At 54.7% G+C, this 21,566-nt stretch overlaps 1 protein-coding gene across 6 annotated transcripts in view; it reads right to left on the reverse strand.

Annotated features, from left to right (window-relative positions):
* ARHGAP39 (Rho GTPase activating protein 39) overlaps positions 1-21,566 on the reverse strand; it is a 152,373-nt gene that overhangs the window by 52,603 nt on the left and 78,204 nt on the right. For 5 of the 6 annotated variants that reach the window (XR_004371037.2, XM_032760822.2, XM_032760819.2 and 2 more), the window contains exon 2: positions 20,309-20,469. Coding sequence is in view for 5 of the 6 variants with exons in the window: in XM_032760822.2 (XP_032616713.1) it covers positions 20,309-20,388 (80 nt within the window). In the remaining variant the exon portion in view is untranslated. The remainder of the gene's footprint in view (positions 1-20,308; positions 20,470-21,566) is intronic. The other variant, XM_058443826.1, reaches the window with a different exon arrangement.

Genomic DNA, 21,566 nt, shown 5'->3' on the forward strand with positions numbered 1-21,566 from the left:
TTACTACTGCCATTGGAAAAAAAAAACACACGTTATCTTCCTATAAAATGGTGCATTTTCCACGTATGACATGCAATGAATCTTTCCAAGTGTCCAGTTTTACAGTTTTAAGGATTTAGTGGCAATGTTTCCATGAAGTATCTGCACTCTTATACTGGCCTGTGCAGCACATCACTCAAGGGGATAAACGGTATCTCCCTGCAGGGGTGTTTTAACTCAATGCAAACTAAAGACAAGGAAGGACTGTCACAGTTTATAATGAGATAAAGTTATATAGCTTTATTTTTAAAAGTGACATATGTGTTTACATGTATATAGTTGTTTAGAAAATTACTGGAAGTCTAAAGCCACATATTAAAAGAAATCAACTGGCCAGGTGCAGTGGCTCATGCCTGTAATCCCAGCAATTTGGGAAGCCAAGGCGGGCGGATCACTTGAGCTCAGGAGTTTGAGACCAGCCTGGGCAACATGGTGAAACCCCATCTCTACAAAAAATACAAAAATTAGCCAGGCATGGTGGGTGCACCTCTGGTCCCAGCTACTCGGGGAGCTGAGGTGGGAGGATCGCTTGAGCCTGGGAAGCAGAGGGGGTGCAGTGAGCCGAGATCGCACCACTACGCTCCAGCCTGGGTGACAGAGAAAAGATCCTGTCTACACACACACACACACACACACACACACACACACACACACACACACACAAAGGAGGGGGTTACCTAGGAGTTGTGGAATTTGGTGTAATTTTACCTTACCCCGATTTTTGCTTTCAAAATGTATAATGGAAAATTTCAAACATGCACAAAAATATAGAGATTAGTATAATGACTCCCATGTATGTGGTTTTAATTTTTTCTAATTATTAATGTGGACAAGCATTTCCTCATGTCCCTAAGCCGCTGACATTCCTCACTCACCAGACACACACGGCTTTGCCATTACAGTGTTGTGTTTTGTTTTAGAAATGCACACCCTGGGTGACGCCTCCCGCTCCGTCGTCTGTGCTCTAAAGATCTCTCTGGCCGTGTGGCTTGTCTTTTCACTTTTTATGGTACCTTTTGCCAAAACGAAGTTTTTAATTTCTTTTTTTTTTTTTTTTGAGACAGAGTCTCGCTCTGTCGCCCAGGCTGGAGTGCAGTGGTGCGATCTCGGCTCACTGCGAGCTCCGCCTCCCGGGTTCACGCCATTCTCCTGCTTCAGCCTCCTGAGTAGCTGAGACTACAGGCGCCCGCCACCACACCCGGCTAATTTTTTTGTATTTTTAGTAGAGACGGGGTTTTTTCGATCCTGACCTCAGGTGATCCACCTGCCTCGGCCTCAAAGTGTCTGGATTACAGGTGTGAGCCACCGTGCCTGGCCTTTTGGCCTTTTAAATTTTTTGAGATGGAGTCTCGTTCTGTCTCCCAGGCTGGAGTGCAGTGGCGCGATCTCGGCTCACTGTAACCTTCGCTTCCCGGGTATAAGTGATTCTCAAGCTGGTTTCCTGAGTAGCTGGGACTACAGGCATGCACCACCATGCCCAGCTAATTTTTGTATTTTTAGTAGAGACGGGGTTTCACCATGTTGGTCAGGCTGGTCTTGAACTCCTGACCTCGTGATCCGCCAGCCTCAGCCTTCCAAAGTGCTGGGATTACAGGCGGGAGCCACTGCGTCTGGCAGATATTCTCTTATAAGTTGCTTTTCAAACTGAAGTCATTAATCTGCCTGCATTGATTTTTATTTACTGTGTGAAATTTCATTTTCCCATATGGATAGACAAGGATCTTAGGACAGCTTGTTAAATAGCTTTGTTTCCTCAATGATGGACAACAGCAGCTCTATCTTACATTGAGTTTCTGGCCAGGTGCGGTAGCTCAGGCCTGCAATCCCAGCACTTTGGGAGGCCGAGGCAGGTGGATCACCTGAGGTCAGGAGTTCGAGATCGGCTTGGTCAACATGGTGAAACCCCATCTCTATTAAAAATACAAAAATTAGCCAGGTGTGGTGGTGGATACCTGTAATCCCAGCTACTCGGGAGGCCAAGGCAGGAGAATCCCTTGAACCCGGGAGGCAGAGGTTGCAGTGAGCTGAGATCACACCACTGCACTCAGGCCTGGGTGACAGAGCGAGACTCTGTCTCAAAAAATAAATAAATAAATAAATAAAATAAATAGATAAATAAATAAATAAATAAAATAAATCGAGTTTCTGTAAGTGTGTCTGAGCTCCCAGCTGGCTTTGCTGATCCATCCATCTCTGTCTCTGCCTGAGCGGTGTCTTAGTTACGTAGCTTTGTAAAGTTGGTCCAAAGCCACACACTCTTCTCCCTCAGATATGCTTCAGGCATATGTCAAAGCCATTCTTGACCCTTGGTTCTTCTCTGTGAAATTAAGAATCACCTCTTTGATGGCTCCGCAAGGAGCCTGTGGATGGATTTAAGGAGAACCAGGCATCTCGGTGGAACTCTGGTCTCCACCCAGAGCCAAGCTGTCTCCCTCTGCTCGTCCAGGTGTCTGAAGGGCTTGGACGCCTTCTCCCAATTGGCCCTGCGTCCCTCTCTGCTTTTACAGGACCACTAAGGGAAACCCCGCAGCACGGAGGACTGGGACCACCCAGAAGCCTCTGCAGGTCCCAGCTCCAGATGCAATGGCAGACTCACTCTTCTTCCCAAGGGCCTCACCTCTGTCTCCCTTCCTTCTCTCCATGGACATCCCAAATCACCACAGAGAACCCGAGGGGCCAGCCAGGGGTTCCCAGCACCAGCTCACCGAGAACCTGGAGGGGCCAGCCAGGGGTTCCAAGCACCGGCTCACATAGAACCTGGAGGAACCAGCCAGGGGTTCCCAGCCAGCCAGGGGTTCCCAGCACCAGCTCACATAGAACCTGGGGGCACCAGCCAGGGGTTCCCAGCACCAGCTCACATAGAACCTGGAGGAACCAGCCAGGGGTTCCCAGCACCGGCTCACATAGAACCTGGAGGGGCCAGCCAGGGGTTCCCAGCACCGGCTTCCCCTTGTGCACTCTCTCACCCTTAGCTCCAGGGCAACTCTCCCTGGAGACCACTGACCTCAGCCCTTGATACAAAGTGTCAGTGTCGCCCATTGTTAGAAACATAGGGACACCAACATGGTGCACCTTGAACCCCCACAGCTCAGCACTCTAGGGAGAGAGGGTTGAGGCTTGGCGGGGCCAGGACCTCCCGCCCATGGTGCCACACGCTGCAGCCTGGACGTCCCGAGGATGTCACTGGTTGTGGCTGTCCGCTGCACACACCACGCCCTTAAATCTCAACCTTCATGGGCCCCTGCAGGGCCCATAGTTTAAATGAGAAAGAGAATCCGGCCGGGCACGGTGGCTCACGCCTGTAATCCCAGCACTTTGGGAGGCCGAGGCGGGTGGATCACGAGGTCAGGAGATCGAGACCATCCTGGCTAACACTGTGAAACCCCGTTTCTACTAAAAATACAAAAAATTAGCCGGGCGAGGTGGCAGGCGCCTGTAGTCCCAGCTACGCGGGAGGCTGAGGCAGGAGAATGGCGTGAACCCCGGGGGGCGAAGCCTGCAGTGAGCCGAGATAGCGCCACTGCACTCCAGCCTGGGTGAAAGAGCGAGACTCCGTCTCAAAAAAAAAAAAAAAAAAAAAAAGAAAGAGAATCCAAGGATCACACAAATAAAAATGGCAACTGTTGAAAGGAGGTGGATGGGTGCCCTGCCTTCCCCCTGGTGCCCGGCTCTCCCCGAGGGACAGACAGGGCATCCCTGCACTCCCATGACTCAGCCAGGCTCTCCACTCTTGTTACCTGACCGCCGTGACTCAGGGCAGTTTTTTTTTTGGAGACAAAGTTTTGCTCTGTCACCCAGGCTGGAGTGCAGTGGGGCGATCTCAGCTCACTGCAACCTCCACCTCCCAGGTTTAAGCAATTCTCCTGCCTCAGCCCCCCAAGTAGCTGGGATTACAGGTGTGTGCCACCACAGCTGGCTTTTTTTTTTTTTTTGTATTTTTAGTAGGGATGGGGTTTCTCCATGTTCCCCAGGTCTCGAACTCCTGACCTCAAGTGATCCGCTCGCCTTGGCTTCCCAAAGTGTTGGGATTACAGGAGTGAGCCACCGTGCCTGGCCTCAGGGCTGATTCTCAGCCAGCAGTGGCCACAACAGGACTTCCTTCCATGACGTTTCTCACACTGCTGGAAGTGCAATCAGCTCAGCCCTCTGCCCAGAATCACTCCTGGCTCTGGGCTACACCCTGGTGACGGGCTCCACTCTCCTCTGCCCCAAAGGGTGTGCCCGGGACACCCCCAGTGTCTTCCAGTCTTATCCCTCCCATGGCTGCAGTGTGGGAGAGTTCTCTCCCCAGGAGGCCAGACCCCGTGTGGCAGTCCCAGGCTCCCCTGAGCCCTCAGTGACAGCCTCAGGAGCAGCCTCGAGTGTGACTCCTTCCCAGACACTGGGCTTCAACCTGGGGCAGTGGCCAGAAAACTCTGGCTGATGCAGGTACCACGCCCATTTCCAGGCACTGGGTCCCATGCTGACACAGGGCTCAGAGCCTGCCCAGGGAAGGAGGCCTGGATGACAGTCCAGAAGCAGAAGTGTCCCCAGGACGGTTCCCACTGGCACTGGCTGGCCTGGGCTGCTGTCGGTCTGCTCTGCGGGACAGCAGCCATCAGCAACCCCACATGGCTGCACGCCCATCTCATACACCAGGATGGGCAATGATATGGTTTGGCTGTGTCCCCACCCAAATCTCCTCCTGAGTTGTAGTTCCCATAACCCCCATGTGTCGTGGGAGGGAACAAGTGGCGGTAACTGAATCATGGGGGCGGCCTCCCCCATCCTGTTCTCGTGATAGTGAGTTATCATGAGATCAGATGGTTTTACAATGGGCTTCCCCTTCACTGGGCTCTCATTCTTCTCTCTCCTGCCGCCACGTGAAAAAGGACTTGTTTGCATCCCCTTCCTTCCACCATGATTGTTCCCTGGGCACCCCCAGCCATGAGGAACTATAAGTCAATTAAACCTCTTTTCTTTGTAAGTTGTTCAGTCTCAGGCATGCCTTTAGTTGCAGCATGAGAACGGGCTAATATAGGCATCAAATAAGTGACAGCCAGGTAAGCACAAGGAAGGACCAACTGAAAACCAAGAGAGAAGGAAAGAGGCGACAGCAGCTCCTCAGGGGATCCAGGTTCGGAGCCAGCACGCGTGGAATGCACACTGCTGTGACTGGCATTCACGACAAGATGAGTTTCTACACAGGAAGGAAAATGTAGAGGGTGTATAAAGAATTGAGTGGAAAATCTAAAATGTCAAAATAAATCCCTGAAATTAAGTGTTATACAGGTTTAAGAAGAAACTAATGCCGAAGGATGGAGGGATGGAGAACAGGATGGTCAGAGGACAAAGCCTGGCAGCATGGGACGGGGCCTGGGGAGGGAGGACACGGGAGCCGGCAGGGAAAGGCCTGCTGGGTCCACGCGAGGAAGAGTGAGGGGCAGAGAGACATTTTGTTTTTTTCTTTTTTTTTTTTGATAGAGTCTCGCTCTGTCGTCCAGGCTGGAGTGCAGTGGTGCGATCTCAGCTCACTGCAACTTCTGCCTCCCAGGTTCAAGCAATTTTCCTGCCTTAGCCTCCCAAGTAGCTGGGATTACAGGCACGTACCACCACGCCTGGCTAATTCTTGTTTTTAGTAGAGATGGGGTTTCACCACATTGGCCAAGCTGGTCTCGAACTCCTGATCTGCCCGCTTTGGCCTCCCAAAGTGTTGGGATTACAGGAGTGAGCCACCGTGCCTGCCCAGAAGAAACATGTTTAGACAGATCAGCCTCCAGTCTCTGCAGGCGGAAGAGAGTGCCCATCACCATCAGGGAAATGCAGAGCTCAAGACACCGAGGAACACCAGCAAGGGTGGTGGTCCCAGCCCCACGGGGACAGCTGGGGTAGACGGAGCCAGTGACATTGCTGGCAGGGACAAGTGACGCTGTTGGCCACGTGTGCCAGGTGCTGGTTGACAGCACTGTGGGGACTCGTTGCCCTGGGCCTGCAGCTTAAGACCTGGCAGGAGCGAGGGCGTACAGACCCAGCAAGACAGAGCAGAGCCACAGAACCAGCAAGACACAGCAGGGCCGCCCTGAGGGGTCCTGAGCACGCATGCCGCGTGAGGGAACCAGCCAGGGGCCTGCAGGCCGTGCGCTGCATCGAGGCTCATGGAGGCACAAAACCACCGGTGATGCCAGAGGCTGCCTGCCCGGTGGAGCGTGTCATGTGCCTGCGCCTCCTCGAACACGTCTCTGCACACACGTGTGTCAGCTAACATGTTTGTAGAGGAAGAGAAATGTGCCTCACCCTATGGGGAGGTGGCCCTAAGCCTCCCTCAGCAGCCGGGAAGAGCAGCCGTATGCAGCAGGGACAGAACTGTGGGGACCGCGGGGAGTGGCAGACTGGGTGCAGGAGGCGGGGCTCTCACCAAGCCATCTGGAGAAACTCGGCCCAGGGCCCGAAGGGGAAGGTAAGACTCAGTCAGTAGGGCTGGGGACCCGGCTCGCCGCCTGATGCCCACAGCCTGTCTCCGTCAAACCCAGCGAGAGTCAGACTCACAGCCGGAGGCAGCATGGCGGCGCGGGGGGGGACACAGCAAAGCCTCAGCAGCCTCAGCCGGGCGACCACGGCCAGCGTGGGCAGGACTCTCGTGCGTGCTCACTGCGCCGTGAGATGAGAGCAGCACGCCGCCTCGGTGGTCCTCCTCCCAGTGAATCGTGGTGAAGATCAGGCATGTACAGGCGAGGGGCGTGTCACGCGACGCCGGGCCCGCCCTCCTCCAGGCCGTGCAGGTCACCAAATGCCAGGAGAGGGTAAATCCAGAGGAGCCCGGGGACGTCAGGATCAATGTCACGTGGGACCCGGGGACATAAAAAGGAAATCAGGTGCAAACCCAAGCGTCTGCATGAGGTGTGGATTCAGTTAGTAACAGCTCCCGGCAGGGGCCCATCAACTGCAGAAAGGCACTGGCGGCACAACGGCGAGGGTGTCGGCGGCCAGAGGACCCTGGTGCAGTGGACACAGAGGCTCTGTGCTGCCTGTGCCATTTCCACGTAAATCTAAGATTGTTCTAAAATAAAAAGTTTACTTAAAAAAAGTAAGTAGTCTCCATATTTTAAAATGTTAATTTTATACTCCATAAATTATATAAGTAGCACAGTCGGCCTCATTTTGGAGCCAGCAGCTGCTCCTCCACGCAGGCCTGTCCCGGCAGGGCCTACCCTGGGGCAGGCAGTCGTGGCCCAGAGGGGCTCAGGGGACAGGAGCTCCCAGAGCAGGGCAGCGGGAAGCCCCTCCTGGGAGGACGAACTCCTCTGACACTAACAGGGTGGAACGAAGCCCCCAGTTCCTCTTCCTGAGGACACCGACTTGGTGACCATGGGGCAGCTTCACCAAAACACAAGAGACCTCTCCAGCTCCCCAACGAGGCCTTCTGCTCTAGGGACTCCCGTGACCCTATAATCCAGGGACAACCAGGTTCTGGGAGGGGCTGGTGCACAGGGCAGAGGGTGACCCCCACATGTGCTGGCAAACGCCGCCACCCTACTCAGGGACCTGAAGCTAGGTCCGTCTCTGTGGCCTGTGGCAGAGACACCCACGATGAGCTCAGAGGCCTCCCACGGCTCTGCCTCTGGTGTGAATCAATCAACAGCCCTGGGCACAGCCCAGGCGCCTGTGAGGTGGGGGCTCAGGCCAGGCCCCGGCTCCTCCAGAAGCCTTAGGACAAGGGAAGGGACAAGGGCTGCGGGCTGAGGGGGATTGAGGGGCGTTGAGGGGCACAGAGGGGCGTGAGGAACCTACAGAGGCTGAGATGCATGAAGGCCCCGCCCACAAGAGGGAACAACATGTCACTGCTGCCTCGGGGCCCACGACGCCCTGACCCTGGTGCCAACTGCTAGCCCTCCATGCTCCCAGCTGACGTGAGGCCAACAAGGGTCTCTCGCCTGTCATCCTGCAGAACACAGGGCCAGCTTGGTGGGCTCACCAGGGACACCACGTGGTATGTGGGACAGAGGCCAGAGAAGCCTTCCAGACAGGGCCTGACAGAAGATGCCATCGACACTGCGGTTGGGGCAGGGCCATCTCTGGTGACCTTGTATAGTGGCACTGACAGGTCACTTGTGTTTTCTGACCACTGGTGATGACGGTTTGGATGTTTGTCCCCAAACCTCATGTTGAGATGTGATCCCCAGTGTTGGAGGTGGGGCCTGGTGGGAGGTGCCTGGGTCGGGGCAGACCCCTCATGGCTTGGTGCCGTCTTCTCGAGTGTGAGTGAGTTCTTGTGAGAGTGGGTTGTTTAAAGTGTGTGGCGCCTCCCCCGCCCCGCACTCCTGCTTTGCCATGATCAGAAGCTTCCTGAGGCCTCCCCAGAAGCTGAGCAGATGCCGGCGCTGTGCTTCCTCCACAGCCTGCAGAACCACCAGCCAATTAAATGTCTTTTCTTTATAAAATACCCAGCATCAGGTGTTTATAGCAATGCAAGAACGGCCTAACACAAGTGACTGCAAGGCCAGTCTGCAGAAGGCTGGGGGGTCAGTGGTCACCATGTGACATCTCAGTGTGCACCGAGGGGTCTTTGTCAGCTCCAGAGACTCCCCTACCCCCCCCACAAGCCAACCTGCTGCCCTAGCCCTGCCTGGGAACAACCCCAGCACGGAGATCCCAGCCAGGGCCGAGGCTTGTCTCCTCCTGGTCCCTGGCCGTGAGCCTTGTTGACCACCCCAGGGCCCAGCCAGAGGGTGAGGTCGCCCTGACCCCCAGCCCTCACCTCTGCCCCGTCCAGGCCATTCTCCATGCTGAAGATGGAAGAAACTCCCCAAACTGGACCCTGGTCATTACACCCTTGACACCTTCCACAGCCGGCACTGACCCTGGAGCGGGGCAATTCCCGGCAAAGCCCCCATCCCCCTGCTCCATTCCCCAGGTTGGCCGGGCTCTGTCACCTTTGCTGCCATGACCTCCTGGAGCCGGGCGGCTGCGCAGGCCTGGGGTGCAAGGCCAGAGGCTCAAGGTCCCCCAACAGGTGCCTTCCCTGTCCATACACCTCCTCTCCCCAGCCGGAGCCTGGACCCCGATGGACAGCTGCTCTGTGTAAGGAGCACCTTCTGGGACGTTGAAAAGGACAACAGCAGATGCAGCGGCCTCAGGGCACCCAAGGAAACCCCAAGAAGGCACCTGCAAGCAGACACCTGCAGGAAGCTCGTCTTGAGGCCTGGGGGAACCAGAGGTAGCAGGGCCACCGTGAAGGGCCTGAGGTCTGGGCTGACCTGACCTAATTCAGGTGAACGGACCCTGAAGAAGGACTTGTTTGCATCCCCTTCCACCATGATTGATCCCTGGGCGCCCCCAGCCATGCGGAACCTCCTGGCTGGTCCACAGGGAGCAGGATGAAGGCTCCGGGAGGCCAGTGGTGCTGGGGGACAGGGTGCGCGCCAGAAGAGAGGTGAGGGGTCGGGGAGCAGAGGCGAGGAAGGGCAAGGTTTTCGGCCTGAGCACCAGCAGGGGCGGGGCTGTGTCAGGTCTGGGGTCAGAACTCAGGACGCACACCAAGGACAGGACCACGTGGACCCAGGTCAAACGCGGTGAGCAGTGAGGTGCCCTCGGCATCAGCATGGCCTCCCCGCCCGGAAGGAACAGGCCCCGTGTGCCAGGGTGGCTTCCCCTGGATGGTGGCGTCGCCTCGTGCTGCCTGCTCTCCTGTTCTCGCGTCACTTCTGTTAGATTTTAGCAGAACAAAGTTGAGATACTCCCAAAATAGTTTTTCTGAGTACAGAGAAGCTCAGACAGCAGAGAATCGAACATTCTATGCCCTAAAAGAAGTAATACCAATTGTTATTTTGTTTAAAATGTACCTTCAAATGAATGTAATGGAATAATTCTCTCTCAACAAAGAATAGCATTTTGTTCCCTTTTTAGTGCACTCCTGCGTGCGTGTGGGCAGAACACCAGCCTCCTAAGAACACTGAGGGCACCTCCTGGGGGACAGCATTGAGCCCAGACCCTCGGGAAACCTGAGGGCACCTCCTGGGGGACAGCATTGAGCCCAGACCCTCGGGAAACCTGAGGGCGGACAACAGCATGGAGGATGCTGGGCCTTGGGGAGCTGCTGCCCAGAGAAAGGCACGGGCTTCAGAATGCAGAGGGTGACCCGGCCTCAGGGGTCCCACAGACTGGCTGGAGCTGGACCGCAAGGACAGAGGGGTACAGCTGGTGGCCCTGCATGCTGGCTCTGCACAGGGCGAGGTGGGGAGGACATTGTGTGGGCTGGGGAACTCGCACCTCAGCCCTCCACCACAGAGGGTCAGCATCAACCCACAGATGCAATCTGAGGTGTGTTTGAGGAAGATTTATTTGGCAGCAGTATTTAAAATGAAGTGGGAAGAGAAACAAGCCATTTGGTGACAAAGGTGGAAGGATGCAAGATGTCTACGATCCCCAGGGGACTCGGTACCCGGGGGGACGGGCCTCTTTCCAGAAGCTGCCGTAAAGGCGGAACAACCTTCCTGCAGCCCGTTTCTTGGAGATGTCTGTTTGCAGACAGTGATCGGCCCACATAAGCCTTTTCTGATGAATGTAATGAGTGCCACGTGCATGCCAGACAATTTGCCAGGTGCTGGGGACACAAGAGTGAACAAGAACGTGCCCTGCCCTGCAGACGGAGACAAGGGTGTCGAGACCACTCAATGAGGAAAGGAGAGTCTCTTCAACAAACGTGCAGGTGGACGTCTACCTGCAAACAAATGCAGTCAGCCCCTACCTCATGCCACACACAAACATTGATCCAAAGTAGACAAAAGGTCTCAACGTAAGAGCTAAACTGACAAAACTCTTAGAATAGACAGGGCAACTCTGCATGATCTCGGATTTGGCAATGGATTCTGAGCTATGACACCAAAAGCACATGCAATAAGACAAACAATAGAAAAACAGACTTCATCAAAATTAAAACTTTTGTGGCCACCACCGAGAGAGTGAAAACATAGCCACAGGATGGGAGAAAACAGCTGCAAATCATCCATCTGATGAGGTTCACAAAGGACTCTCCTAATTCAGTAACGACAGGGTAGGAGCCTGGGAGGTAGAGACTGCAGTGAGCCCTGATCTACTGCACTCCAGTCTGGGCAACAGAGTGAGATTCTGTCTCGAAAAGAAAAAAAAGACAGGCCGGGTGCAGTGGCTAAGACCTGGAATCCCAGCACTTTGAGAGGCCGAGGCGGGTGGATCACCTAAGTCAGGAGTTCAAGACCAGCCTGGCCAACATGGTGAAACCCCGTCTCTACTAAAAATATAAAAATTAGCTGAGTGTGGTGGTGGGTGCCTGTAGTCCCAGCTACTCGGGAGGCTGAGGCAGGAGAATCGCTTGAACCCGGGAGGCAGAGGTTGCACTGAGCTGAGATTGTGCCACTGCACTCCAGCGTCGGCGACAAAGTGAGACTCTGTCTCAAAAAAAAAAAAAAAAAAAAAAAAAGAGAGATAAATACCCCAGTTTAAAAATGGGCAAAATATCTGAACAGACACATCTCCAAAGAAGATATGCAGATGGCCAATCTACATTAAAAGACGCTCATGATCATTAGCCACAGAGAAATGCAAATCAAAAAATCAAAACCACAACAGACACCATCTGAAACCCACTGGAGGTAAAAACCATAATAACAAGTGTTGTTAAGGATGTGGAGAAACTGGAACCTTTATACATTGCTGGTGGGAAGTGGGAACATTAAATGGTGTGGCCACTGTAGAAGAGTTTGGTGGTTCCTCAAAAAGTCAAACATACTGGCCGGGCGCAGTGGCTCACGCCTGTAATCCCAGCACTTTGGGAGGCCGAGGTGGGCGGATCACCTGAGGTCAGGAGTTTGAGACCAGCCTCACCAACATGGTGAAACCCCGTCTCTACTAAAAATACAAAATTAGTCAGGAATGGTGGTGCATGCCTGTAGTCCCAGCTACTTGGGAGGCTGAGGCAGGAGAATTGCTTGAACCCTGGAGGTGGAGATTACGGTGAGCTGAGATTGCGCCACTGCACTCTGGCCTGGGCAACAAAAGCGAAACTCCACCTCAAAAAAAAAAAAAAAAAAAAAAAGGTTAAACACACAAAAATTAGCCAGGTGTGGTGGCAAACACGTGTAGTCCCTGCTACTTGGGAGGCTGAGGCATGGGAATCACTTGGATCCGGGAAGTAGAGGTTGCAGTGAGCCAAGATCGTGCCACTGCACTCCAATCTATGCGACAGAGTGAGGATCTGTCTGAAAAAAAAAGTTAAACAGGCTGGGTGTGGTGGCTGTAATCTCGGCACTTTGGGAGGCTGAGGTGGGAAGATCGCTTCAGCCTGGGAGTTGGAGGTTGCAGTGAGCCGTGATTGCACCTTCGCACTCCAGCCTGCCAAGTACCAACCTTTCTCGAAAATAAAAAAAAAAAACCAAAACACAGAGTTACCACCTGACCCAGCAATTCCACAACTAGGTATATACCCAAGAGAAACGAAAACATCTTCACACAGAAATCTGCACACAAATGTTCATGGCAGCATGATTCATAATAGCCAGAAAGTGGCAACAGAGCAAATGTCCTTCAACTGATGCATGAATGAGCAAAATGTGGCCCATCCCTACATGGGAATATTGTTCAGCAGTAACAGGAATGCAGCCCCGACCCAAGCTATGGTGTGGATGAACCTGGGGCACGTCGACGTGAGCGAAAGACCACTCGCAATTCCACGTATTTGAATCGTCTGGAGTTGGTGAATCCCACAGGACACAACACCGGCCCGACGTGCCCAGGGCTGGGGAGGGGGGGCTGCTGCTGGGAGTGGGGCTTCTCTGTGGGGGGCGGATGGTGGCAGCAGCTGCGCAACTCTGACTGTTCTAAGAGCCACTGGACTGCGCATCTTAGAGGGTGAGCTTTGTGGCATGTGAATTATATAAAAAAAGGGAGTCTGGCAGGTGAGGGGCAGCTGGGCTGGGCTCTCGCTGAGAAGGCCCCATCGGGCTGCCCTCAGCCAAGAGGTCCCAAGAGGCAGGCAGGTATCTGGGAACATGTGGAGGGTGCAGAGGCTGAACGGGCCACCAGGGTCCATGATGGCCATGGCGATGCTGAGCCTCCAGCCACCACAGCTGGCCCCGAGCAGACCCTCTTGGTGGGTCCAGTGGGACCACTGCCCAAGGCATGCAGCCCCCAGCACAGCTCCTGGCTGTACAGCCTCTGCCAGGGGCGCCTGGTGTCCCTCCCGCCTCGCTGCCGTCTTCCCATCACCCCTCCCTGACCTGCTCTTTGTTCCCAGATGGCGTCCTCTTTGCCACGCTGCTCCTCTTTCCAACCTTATCGCTCTGCCAGGTGGCAGGTGTGGCCAGCCCCATACCAATCACCACAAACACCCGCAGAGGACACCCAGACCAAGCAGCAGACACCAAATCCCCTCCTCACCCAACAGGCTGCTCACAACTGCACACGACACACAAAGGAGACAGCGGCCCAGCAGCAAACCCACGTGACCGGAACCCAACGGGCCCTGGCGGTAGAGGGGGACGGCTGAGGCCTCGCCACCTCGGCGCTGTCCACCACCCCTCAGTGCTCTGCCACTGCTCCTGTCTGTCCTCAAGACTTTGTTCCTGACAAGTGACTCAAAGGTTAAGCCCTTCCACTCCCTCCTGGTCTCCCAAATCAAGGCCTAGCACTCTAGGGCATTCACTCACGGGGTGAATCCAGACTGGCCATGAGGGCCGCATGGAGGGGTGCTGCGCGGGGGCAGGGAAGCCCTGCAACGGTGAGCACGTGGGGGAGGCGTGGCCTCTCAGGCCTCCTGCACAGAGCCAGGCGCTGCTCTTTACCAGGCAAGCATCCAGTGCTGCAGGCCCCGGTTGGCGTGCACTGCCAGGGTCCTCGGCGAAGATGAGAAACGGCACACAGACAGGAGCGGCCACCATGATAGACCGTCCTCCAGACCCGCAAGGGTACCACACCCCTAAGCACTGGAGGGCGCAGGCTCTGCCGGCCAGCCCCACCTTCCCAACTCTGCCTCCAGGCCCAGGGCATGTGTCCAGGCACATCGTGCTGTCCTGAGGCCACCAGGAGGGCAAGGCAGGTCTAACGCCATGAGATAGAGTCCCGAAAGCAGAGGCCATGGCTCCTCACACCAGACGTGGTGAGGGAGGAGCCGCGGGAACTCCCTCTGGGCCTTGACATCCCTGGTTCACCTGTGCCCAAGGAGACCTGGCTGACTGCCTGTGGAGCCTGGGAGGAGGGCGACCGAAACCCTAACAGCCTTAGGGCTGTAACGAGGCTCACAAAAGCAAGGTGAATCCAGCAGGAGACGCGTTTGCTCCATGAAGAGCAAGGTGAATCCAGCAGGAGACGCGTTTGCTCTGTGAGGACGAGGCGAGGCAGCTCCACCCCATGCAGCAACCACCTCATCAAATCCCAGGACACTCCCCACCAGCAGCCACACCGCCCTACGCCTCCAATCCAAAGCCCAATGTCTTCTCTGGGTGGGGCCGACTGGTCCTGTCTCCATCTAGAAGAGCACATGGAGGGAGGGCGGAGGCATCTTTGAATCAAAGGACTGCAGCTGGGGAGGGAACTCAGGACACAGATGGTGAGCTGCCAGAAGCTGGGGAAGCCACGTGCCCAGGCTGGAACCCCAGCACACTGAGGCGTGGACAGAGAGCCCCTCGCAGATCTACGTGATGCCCTTGAGGATGGGGGCAGGGGGCAGGGGGAACCCAGGATCAGTCAGGGAGGCAAGACTCTAATCAATGGGGCCGGGATTGCTGACTTGGGTTGATATGAAAAACAGTCTGATCAAATGGGAAAGGCAAAACTTTAAGACTTTTAGAAGAAAATACATGAAGAATTTCAGGAGCTCAGTTAGGAAAGGGCTTCCTAAGACACAAAACCAGAGAAAAGGCAGGTGGACAGAGAACGCTGGAGCTCAACACATTGGCTCATCAAAGCCACCAGCTCCGACACAAAGGCGCGACACAGACGGAGACCGTCATCCAGGCTCAGTCAACATGCAACTGTACCCGGAACACACAGGGACGCATCCACACCACAAAGGCTAAGAAACATGACTAAACGGAAGAAAAGGCCAGAGGAGATTCCCAGAGGTGGAAACCTGAGGGCTAAGAACACACGGAGATGCTCAAACCCACCAGGCAGGAAGCCACGCAGACCCACCCGCCAGCAGGGAAGGAGAGTCCGGCCAGCGTAGGAGCTCCGTGATGGGAAAGGAGCAGCCCGGGGAAGTCCAGAGGGCGCCTGGCATGGCCTCAAAGGCTGGACACCTGCGGGGCCCTTTCCGCGTTGTGTGTAAAGGGGAAACTCGGAACCCAGCCGTGGGCCTTTCTGCGTTGTGTGTAAAGGGGAAACTCGGAACCCAGCCTTGGGTGTCAGTGGAGGGATACCAAGGCGCCACATGAGGACAAATGAGCCCCAGGTAGGCTGGGAAGGAGCAGAAGAGACTCTCGATGAGGCAGGTGTGGCTGGGCACAGGACAGGAGGCGAGCAGGACCAGACAGACGGGCAGAAGCAGCCCCAGCTCCTTACAGAGCCCGGGGCATAAGAGAAGGCACGGTGCCCCTCACAGAGCGCAGGCAGCCTCAGCCTCTAACAAATGGCACAGGGACAGCCGGATGCATGTGGAAAACAAACAGGTCAGACCACACCTCACACCACACACAAGAACCAACTCTAAGCAGATCTGGGATCCAAAGGCAAGAACAAAAGTATGTCAGCCTGTGAGCAGGTGCCACGTGCTCTTCCTCAGTCGCCTGGATGGAGGTGACTGAAAACACAGAGGCACTGAAGAAAGGATGGCCAACCTGACTACACAAAAATTCGAATCCTTTTACGTGCAAAACCACTACAAATAAAACAGATTTTGGCTTTTTAGACACATTTAGTGGAACATTTACAGTAAGAGCTCATGTTTTTAATATATAAATTTGAGCATGAAAAGATAAAAAACACCATAGAAAAAGGGCAAAAGAGAAGAGCACGCAATTCACAAAGTGAACAGTAATACACGGAGGGTAACTGCTTCAGCGATCATCAGAGCCCCAAAGCCCAGGCCGCACAGAGACCCCAGGCACCCGCCCACGCATCTGACAGCAGGCAGCAGTTGACGGCCCCGATGGCCTGGGGTTGGTGCTGCTCACAGAAGCCCCAAGGGCAGCACATCCAAAGGCATCCTTGGACCTAGCAGTCCCTGGTCAGAAATTCACCTGCAGATGCACTCCCCAAACTCAGAATTATACAAGCAGACTGCTGCTGCCCTCTTGTAATTGCAGAATATGCGAAATTACCCACATGGCCAACACAAGACTGAGGCACACACACAATAGAGGCCCAGGAAGCTTTGAAAAAACAGGATGGCAATCTCGATGGTCTGGGAGGCAGTGATGTCTAGGGGATGTTTTAAGTGGAAAAAGCAAATTGTGCAAAGAACACATAAATCATGATACCATTAGTGTAAGAATGAAGGGGAAATAAGAAAACATACTAACATCTGTTTATTCTTCACAACAGAAACCCAGGAGATAAACAGAAAACAAGATGAGTTTCTGCCTGCAGCAGGTAGGCAGGTGCAGAAAGGGCGCAGGGAAGAGGCCTGGCTGAATGTGCCTGCGTCCAGGTGGGGCTTTCGGAGCGTGCGAATGGTCTATATATTTAAAAGACAAAATTATATCAGGAAGAATAAAAAGGGAGACAAAAAAATCTCTAACTGAAAGTAACGAACCAACGGATGCCAGAACCATAATGAAGAAAAGAGACAGAGCTAATCCAAACAACTTACGAACACAGGATGAGCCAGTGTCGCATTCCTGGGAGACACGTGCACATGAGGGAATGCAAATGAACCCTGGCTTTTTTTAGTGCATATATTTTTGTAGTGGAATGGGTGAAGCAACTCTGAACCAATTTTAGACGAATTATCAGATGAGCAAGTGAGTAAACACACTGGTGTTCTTGGGAGCCAGGGAAGAAGAGATGTGACAGAAGAGGAGACCACAGAGCAACTCTCTGTGGGAGGGATGGGACTGGGGCACCGTGTGCGCTCAGCATTTCCAGGAGGCATGTGTGTGCGTGGAGGCGTGTGTGCGAGCTCGTGTACCTGTGTGCGTGCGCATGGAGGTGTGTGTGTGCTCATGTACCTACCTGTGTGTGTGTGTGTGCGTGGAGGCGTGCATGTGTGCTCGTGTACCTACCTGCGTGTGTGTGGAGGCGTGTGTGCGCGCGCCTATACCTGTGTGTGTGGAGGCGTGTGTGCGAGCTCATGTACCTACCTGCGTGTGCGTGGAGGCGTGTGTGTGAGCTCGTGTACCTGTGTGTGTGCGTGGAGGCGTGTGTGCAAGCTCATGTACCTACCTGTGTGTGTGTGCGTGGAGGCGTGTGTGTGAGCTCATGTACCTACCTGCATGTGTGTGTGTGCGTGGAGGCGTGTGTGCGAGCTCATGTACCTGTGTGTGTGGTGTGTGCGTGGAGGCGTGTGTGCGAGCTCATGTACCTGTGTGTGTGTGCGTGGAGGCGTGTGTGCGAGCTCACGTACCTACCTGTGTGTGTGTGTGCGTGGAGGCGTGTGTGTTAGCTCATGTACCTACCTGCGTGTGCATGTGGAGGCGTGTGTGCGAGCTCATGTACCTACCTGCGTGTGCGTGCGCGTGGAGGCGTGTGCAAGCTCATGTACCTGTGTGTGTGTGCGTGGAGGCGTGTGTGTTAGCTCATGTACCTACCTGCGTGTGCATGTGGAGGCGTGTGTGCGAGCTCATGCACCTACCTGCGTGTGTGTGTGGAGGCGTCTGTGCGTGCTCCTGTACCTGTGTGTGTGTGTGTGGAGGCATGTGTGCGAGCTCATGTACCTACCTGCGTGTGTGGAGGCGTGCATGCGCACTCGTGTACCTACCTGCATGTGCGTGGAGGCATGCGTGTGAGCTTGTGTACCTACCTGCGTGTACATGTGCATGTAGGCATGTGCATGCTCATGTACCTGTGTGCGTGTGCGTGGAGGCGTGCGTGCGTGCTCGTGTACCTGTGTGTGCGTGTACCTGCATGTGTGGAGGCATGTGTGCACGTTCGTTAATCTGTGTATGTATGTGTGTGCGTGGAGGCGAGTGTGTGCGCTTGGGTACCTGTGTGTGTACATGTGCGTACTCCTGCCTAATTTTCTAGTTCTGTGTGCTTAGGCCAAAAAGCTCACATCTGTAATCCCAGCACTTTGGGAGGCCGAGGCGGGCAGATCACGAGGTCAGGAGTTCGAGACCAGCCTGACCAACATGGTGAAACCCCATCTCTAGTAAAAATACAAAAAATTAGCCGGGCGTGGTGGCACGCACCTGTAATCCCAGCTACTCAGGAGCCTGAGGCAGGAGAAATGCTTCAACCTGGGAGGCGGAGCTTGCAGTGAGCTGAGATCACGCCAGTGCACTCCAGCCTGGGCGACAGAGCGAGATTCCATCAAAAAAAAAAAAAAAGGCCAAAAAGCAAATACAAAATACACTGCAGTAGCACTGAATGTTCTAAGAACCCAGACCTTGTTCTCTAAGACCAGTATTCCCTAAAAGGAACCAGCACTCCCTAGACAAACAGCTGATTCCAAGGCTGAGCAGGGCAGCTGTGCCAGGAGGAAGGAAGCACTTGCAGGAATGAGGACGTCAGGGACACAAGAGCCAGTGAGACGCTCAGGGGCCTATCTGGGCACATGTGCACCAAGCCAGTGAAGAGCAAGAGCAACATAAACCCCGAAAAAACCCAACGGAGCTCAGAGCCCACGTCGGCGAACAAACGAATGAAGACCAAACAAACGAATGAAGAACGAACAAACGAATGAACAAGGAGACAGCAGGACTCCTGCTCAGGTCAAGGCCGAGTGCAGATCTCCACTGTGCAAGGTGCACAGAGTCCTGGAAAGACCAACCACATAGGGAGGCACAAAGCACCAGACACGGAGCCGGGCCCAGAGCGCCCAGAGGTGGCTGGGAGGCAGCAGCTGCACCTCGGGGGGTGCGGGCAAGGCCTCTGTCAGGGTCAGAGGTCATGTTGCCAGGTGAGGGGCGGATGGACAGCAGTGTCTGCAGATGCGGGGCCTGGGAGGACCCAACACCACCTGTGTGGCATCCTCCTGAAAAACTGTCAGACAAACCCAAGCCAAGGAACTCTCTATTTTACTTTATTTACTGTGACATGGGGGTCTCACTCTGTCGCTCAGGCCAGAGTGCGGTGGTGTGATCTCAGCTCACTGCAGCCTAAACCTCTTGGGCTCAAGGGATCTCCTCACCTCAGCCTCCCGAGTAGCTGAGACCACAGGCATCTGCCACCACGTCTGGCTAATTTTTGTATTTTTTGTAGAGATGGGGTTTCACTAGGTTGCCCAGGCTGGGATGATCTGTTTCAAATAGGGTGACCATTACCTTAAAAATATCAATGTGACAAAAGGCAGAGAAAAGCTGTGGAATTCTTCCAGATTAAAAAAGGCCAAGGAGAGAGAGGCAGTCAGGGGCAGAGCCGACCTAGAGGCATGGGATGCTGGCTGAGACGGGACAGGGCCAGACTTACTTGTGGTACCAAGTGTCCTGCACTACCTGGAAGACGTCCTGAGGGAGCTCACGCTCTCACACTGCGACCCCCCAAAAGCATTCAGAGGCGACGGGAGCAATCCTGGCCACAGGGTCTCTGGGCAAGGGCACTCGAGCGCTCATGGGGCTGTTCTTATTCTTGTAACTTTTCTGGAAGCATGAAATTATTTCCAAATAAAAGCCTAGAAATCAGGGCAGAGCAGTGGCTCACGTCTGTGATCCTAGCACTGTGGGGGGCCTTGGCCTCCCAAAAGGATCACTTGAGCCCAGGAGTTTGAGACCAGCCTGAGCAACAGACCTCATCTTTACAAAAAATTAAAAATCAGCTAGACGTGGTGGTGCACGCCTGCAGTCCCAGCTACTTGGGAGGTGAGGTGGGAGGACTGCTTTAGCCTAGCAATTCAAGGCCGCAGTGAGCTATGATCGCACCACTGCACTCCAGCCTGGACAACACAGTGAGAACCTGTCTCCTCAATAAATAAATCAATGAATAAATTAGAAAGTCAAAAATTAGAAAGATAAAAACAATGAATCATGGCGACCCACATCTGCAGGACCGTGGGCCAGAGCCCTGAGGGCTGCGCTGTGCACAGGTGGCATCGGCCATCCAGGCCTTGGGAAGAGCCAGCGACTCCGCGGAGAATCTTGCACGCACACTGCTCTCTCTACAGGAAGAAAGCAGTTCCACCCACTCCTGAGGCCCGGGAAGCTCTGCAGGTTGGTCTGCTCCTTACCGAGTGCTCGACCCTGGAATCCTCGACTCTGGCAGGTCGACATTATGGCTCCTGCACTCGTAGTCCTGTGTCTGGGACATCGCTGTCTGCTTCCTCGCCCAAGTGGACAGACGTCAGGGCATCATCGGGACAACACCAGCATCAGACAGGAAGGTGCTGCACTGCAAGAGGGGAGAAGCAACAGTGCCGATCTGGAAAACGCCTCACCACACCAACCACCCAGCCGAGCCCATCGCCGCAGAGTGGCCGGACAGAATGAAGATGGACTCCACGGCACCCGTGAGCTGCCCCCGGGCAGCCAACACCACTCCCCAGTGCTCCTGATGCCTGGTCCTGCGTTGCAGCAAAGCCTGGCCAGCCTCACACGCAGCAGGGAGACTGTGCCCACCAGCCAGGATCCAGCCCACGCCAGTCTGAGACACCAGCCCCACTCCACGATGGGCCAGGGCAGGCACAAGCCAAGCATGGCGGGGCCGCGGGACCGCAGGACTGGAGGACTGGGAGGAGGGTGAACAGGAGGACACAGGACCTGCTCCGCCTTCACTCTCAGCCCCACATCTGAGACTCAGTGTCCCCAGCTGTCCACACAGGTGACACTCGCTGGCAGTCACTGGGGAAGGACGTGGGACCACACACGTAGCACAAGGGTGCTAGGAGCAATCATGTTCACACGGACCACCTGACTTCTGGCAACAATGCTGTGTTCACCAGGTGTACAGTCCATCCTTGAAAAACACAGGTCTGAGCCAGGAGGGTCACATATACGTGGATTTTCTTCCTCCTCTGCCTCCCCTGAGACAGCACAACCAACCCCTTCCTCTTCCTTCTCCTCGACCTACTCAATGTGAAGGCAATGAGGAGAAGATCTTTAGGATGATCCACTTCCACGTAATGACAGTAAATACATGTTCTCTTCTTTATTATTTTCTTACTACCATTTTCTTTTCTGACTTTATAGGAAGAGTACAGTAGATATTACAATAGCATAGAAAATGCATGTTAATTGACTGTTGTTATCCGAAGGCTTCCCATCAACAGTAGGCTGTTTGTAGTTAAGGAGGCGGCGGCGGCGGCAGAGGAGGAGGAGGAGGAGGAGGAGGAGGAGGCGGAGGAGGAGGAGGAGGAGAAGGAGAGAAGGAGGAGGAGAAGGTGGAGGAGGAGAAGGCGGAGGAGGAGGAGGAGGAGAAGGAGAGAAGGAGGAGGAGAAGGCAGAGGAGGAGGAGGCGGAGGAGGAGGAGGAGGAGGCGGAGGAGGAGGA

Source organism: Hylobates moloch, unplaced genomic scaffold, assembly GCF_009828535.3.
Source record: "Hylobates moloch isolate HMO894 unplaced genomic scaffold, HMol_V3 SCAFFOLD_9, whole genome shotgun sequence".
Lineage (NCBI taxonomy): Eukaryota > Metazoa > Chordata > Mammalia > Primates > Hylobatidae > Hylobates > Hylobates moloch.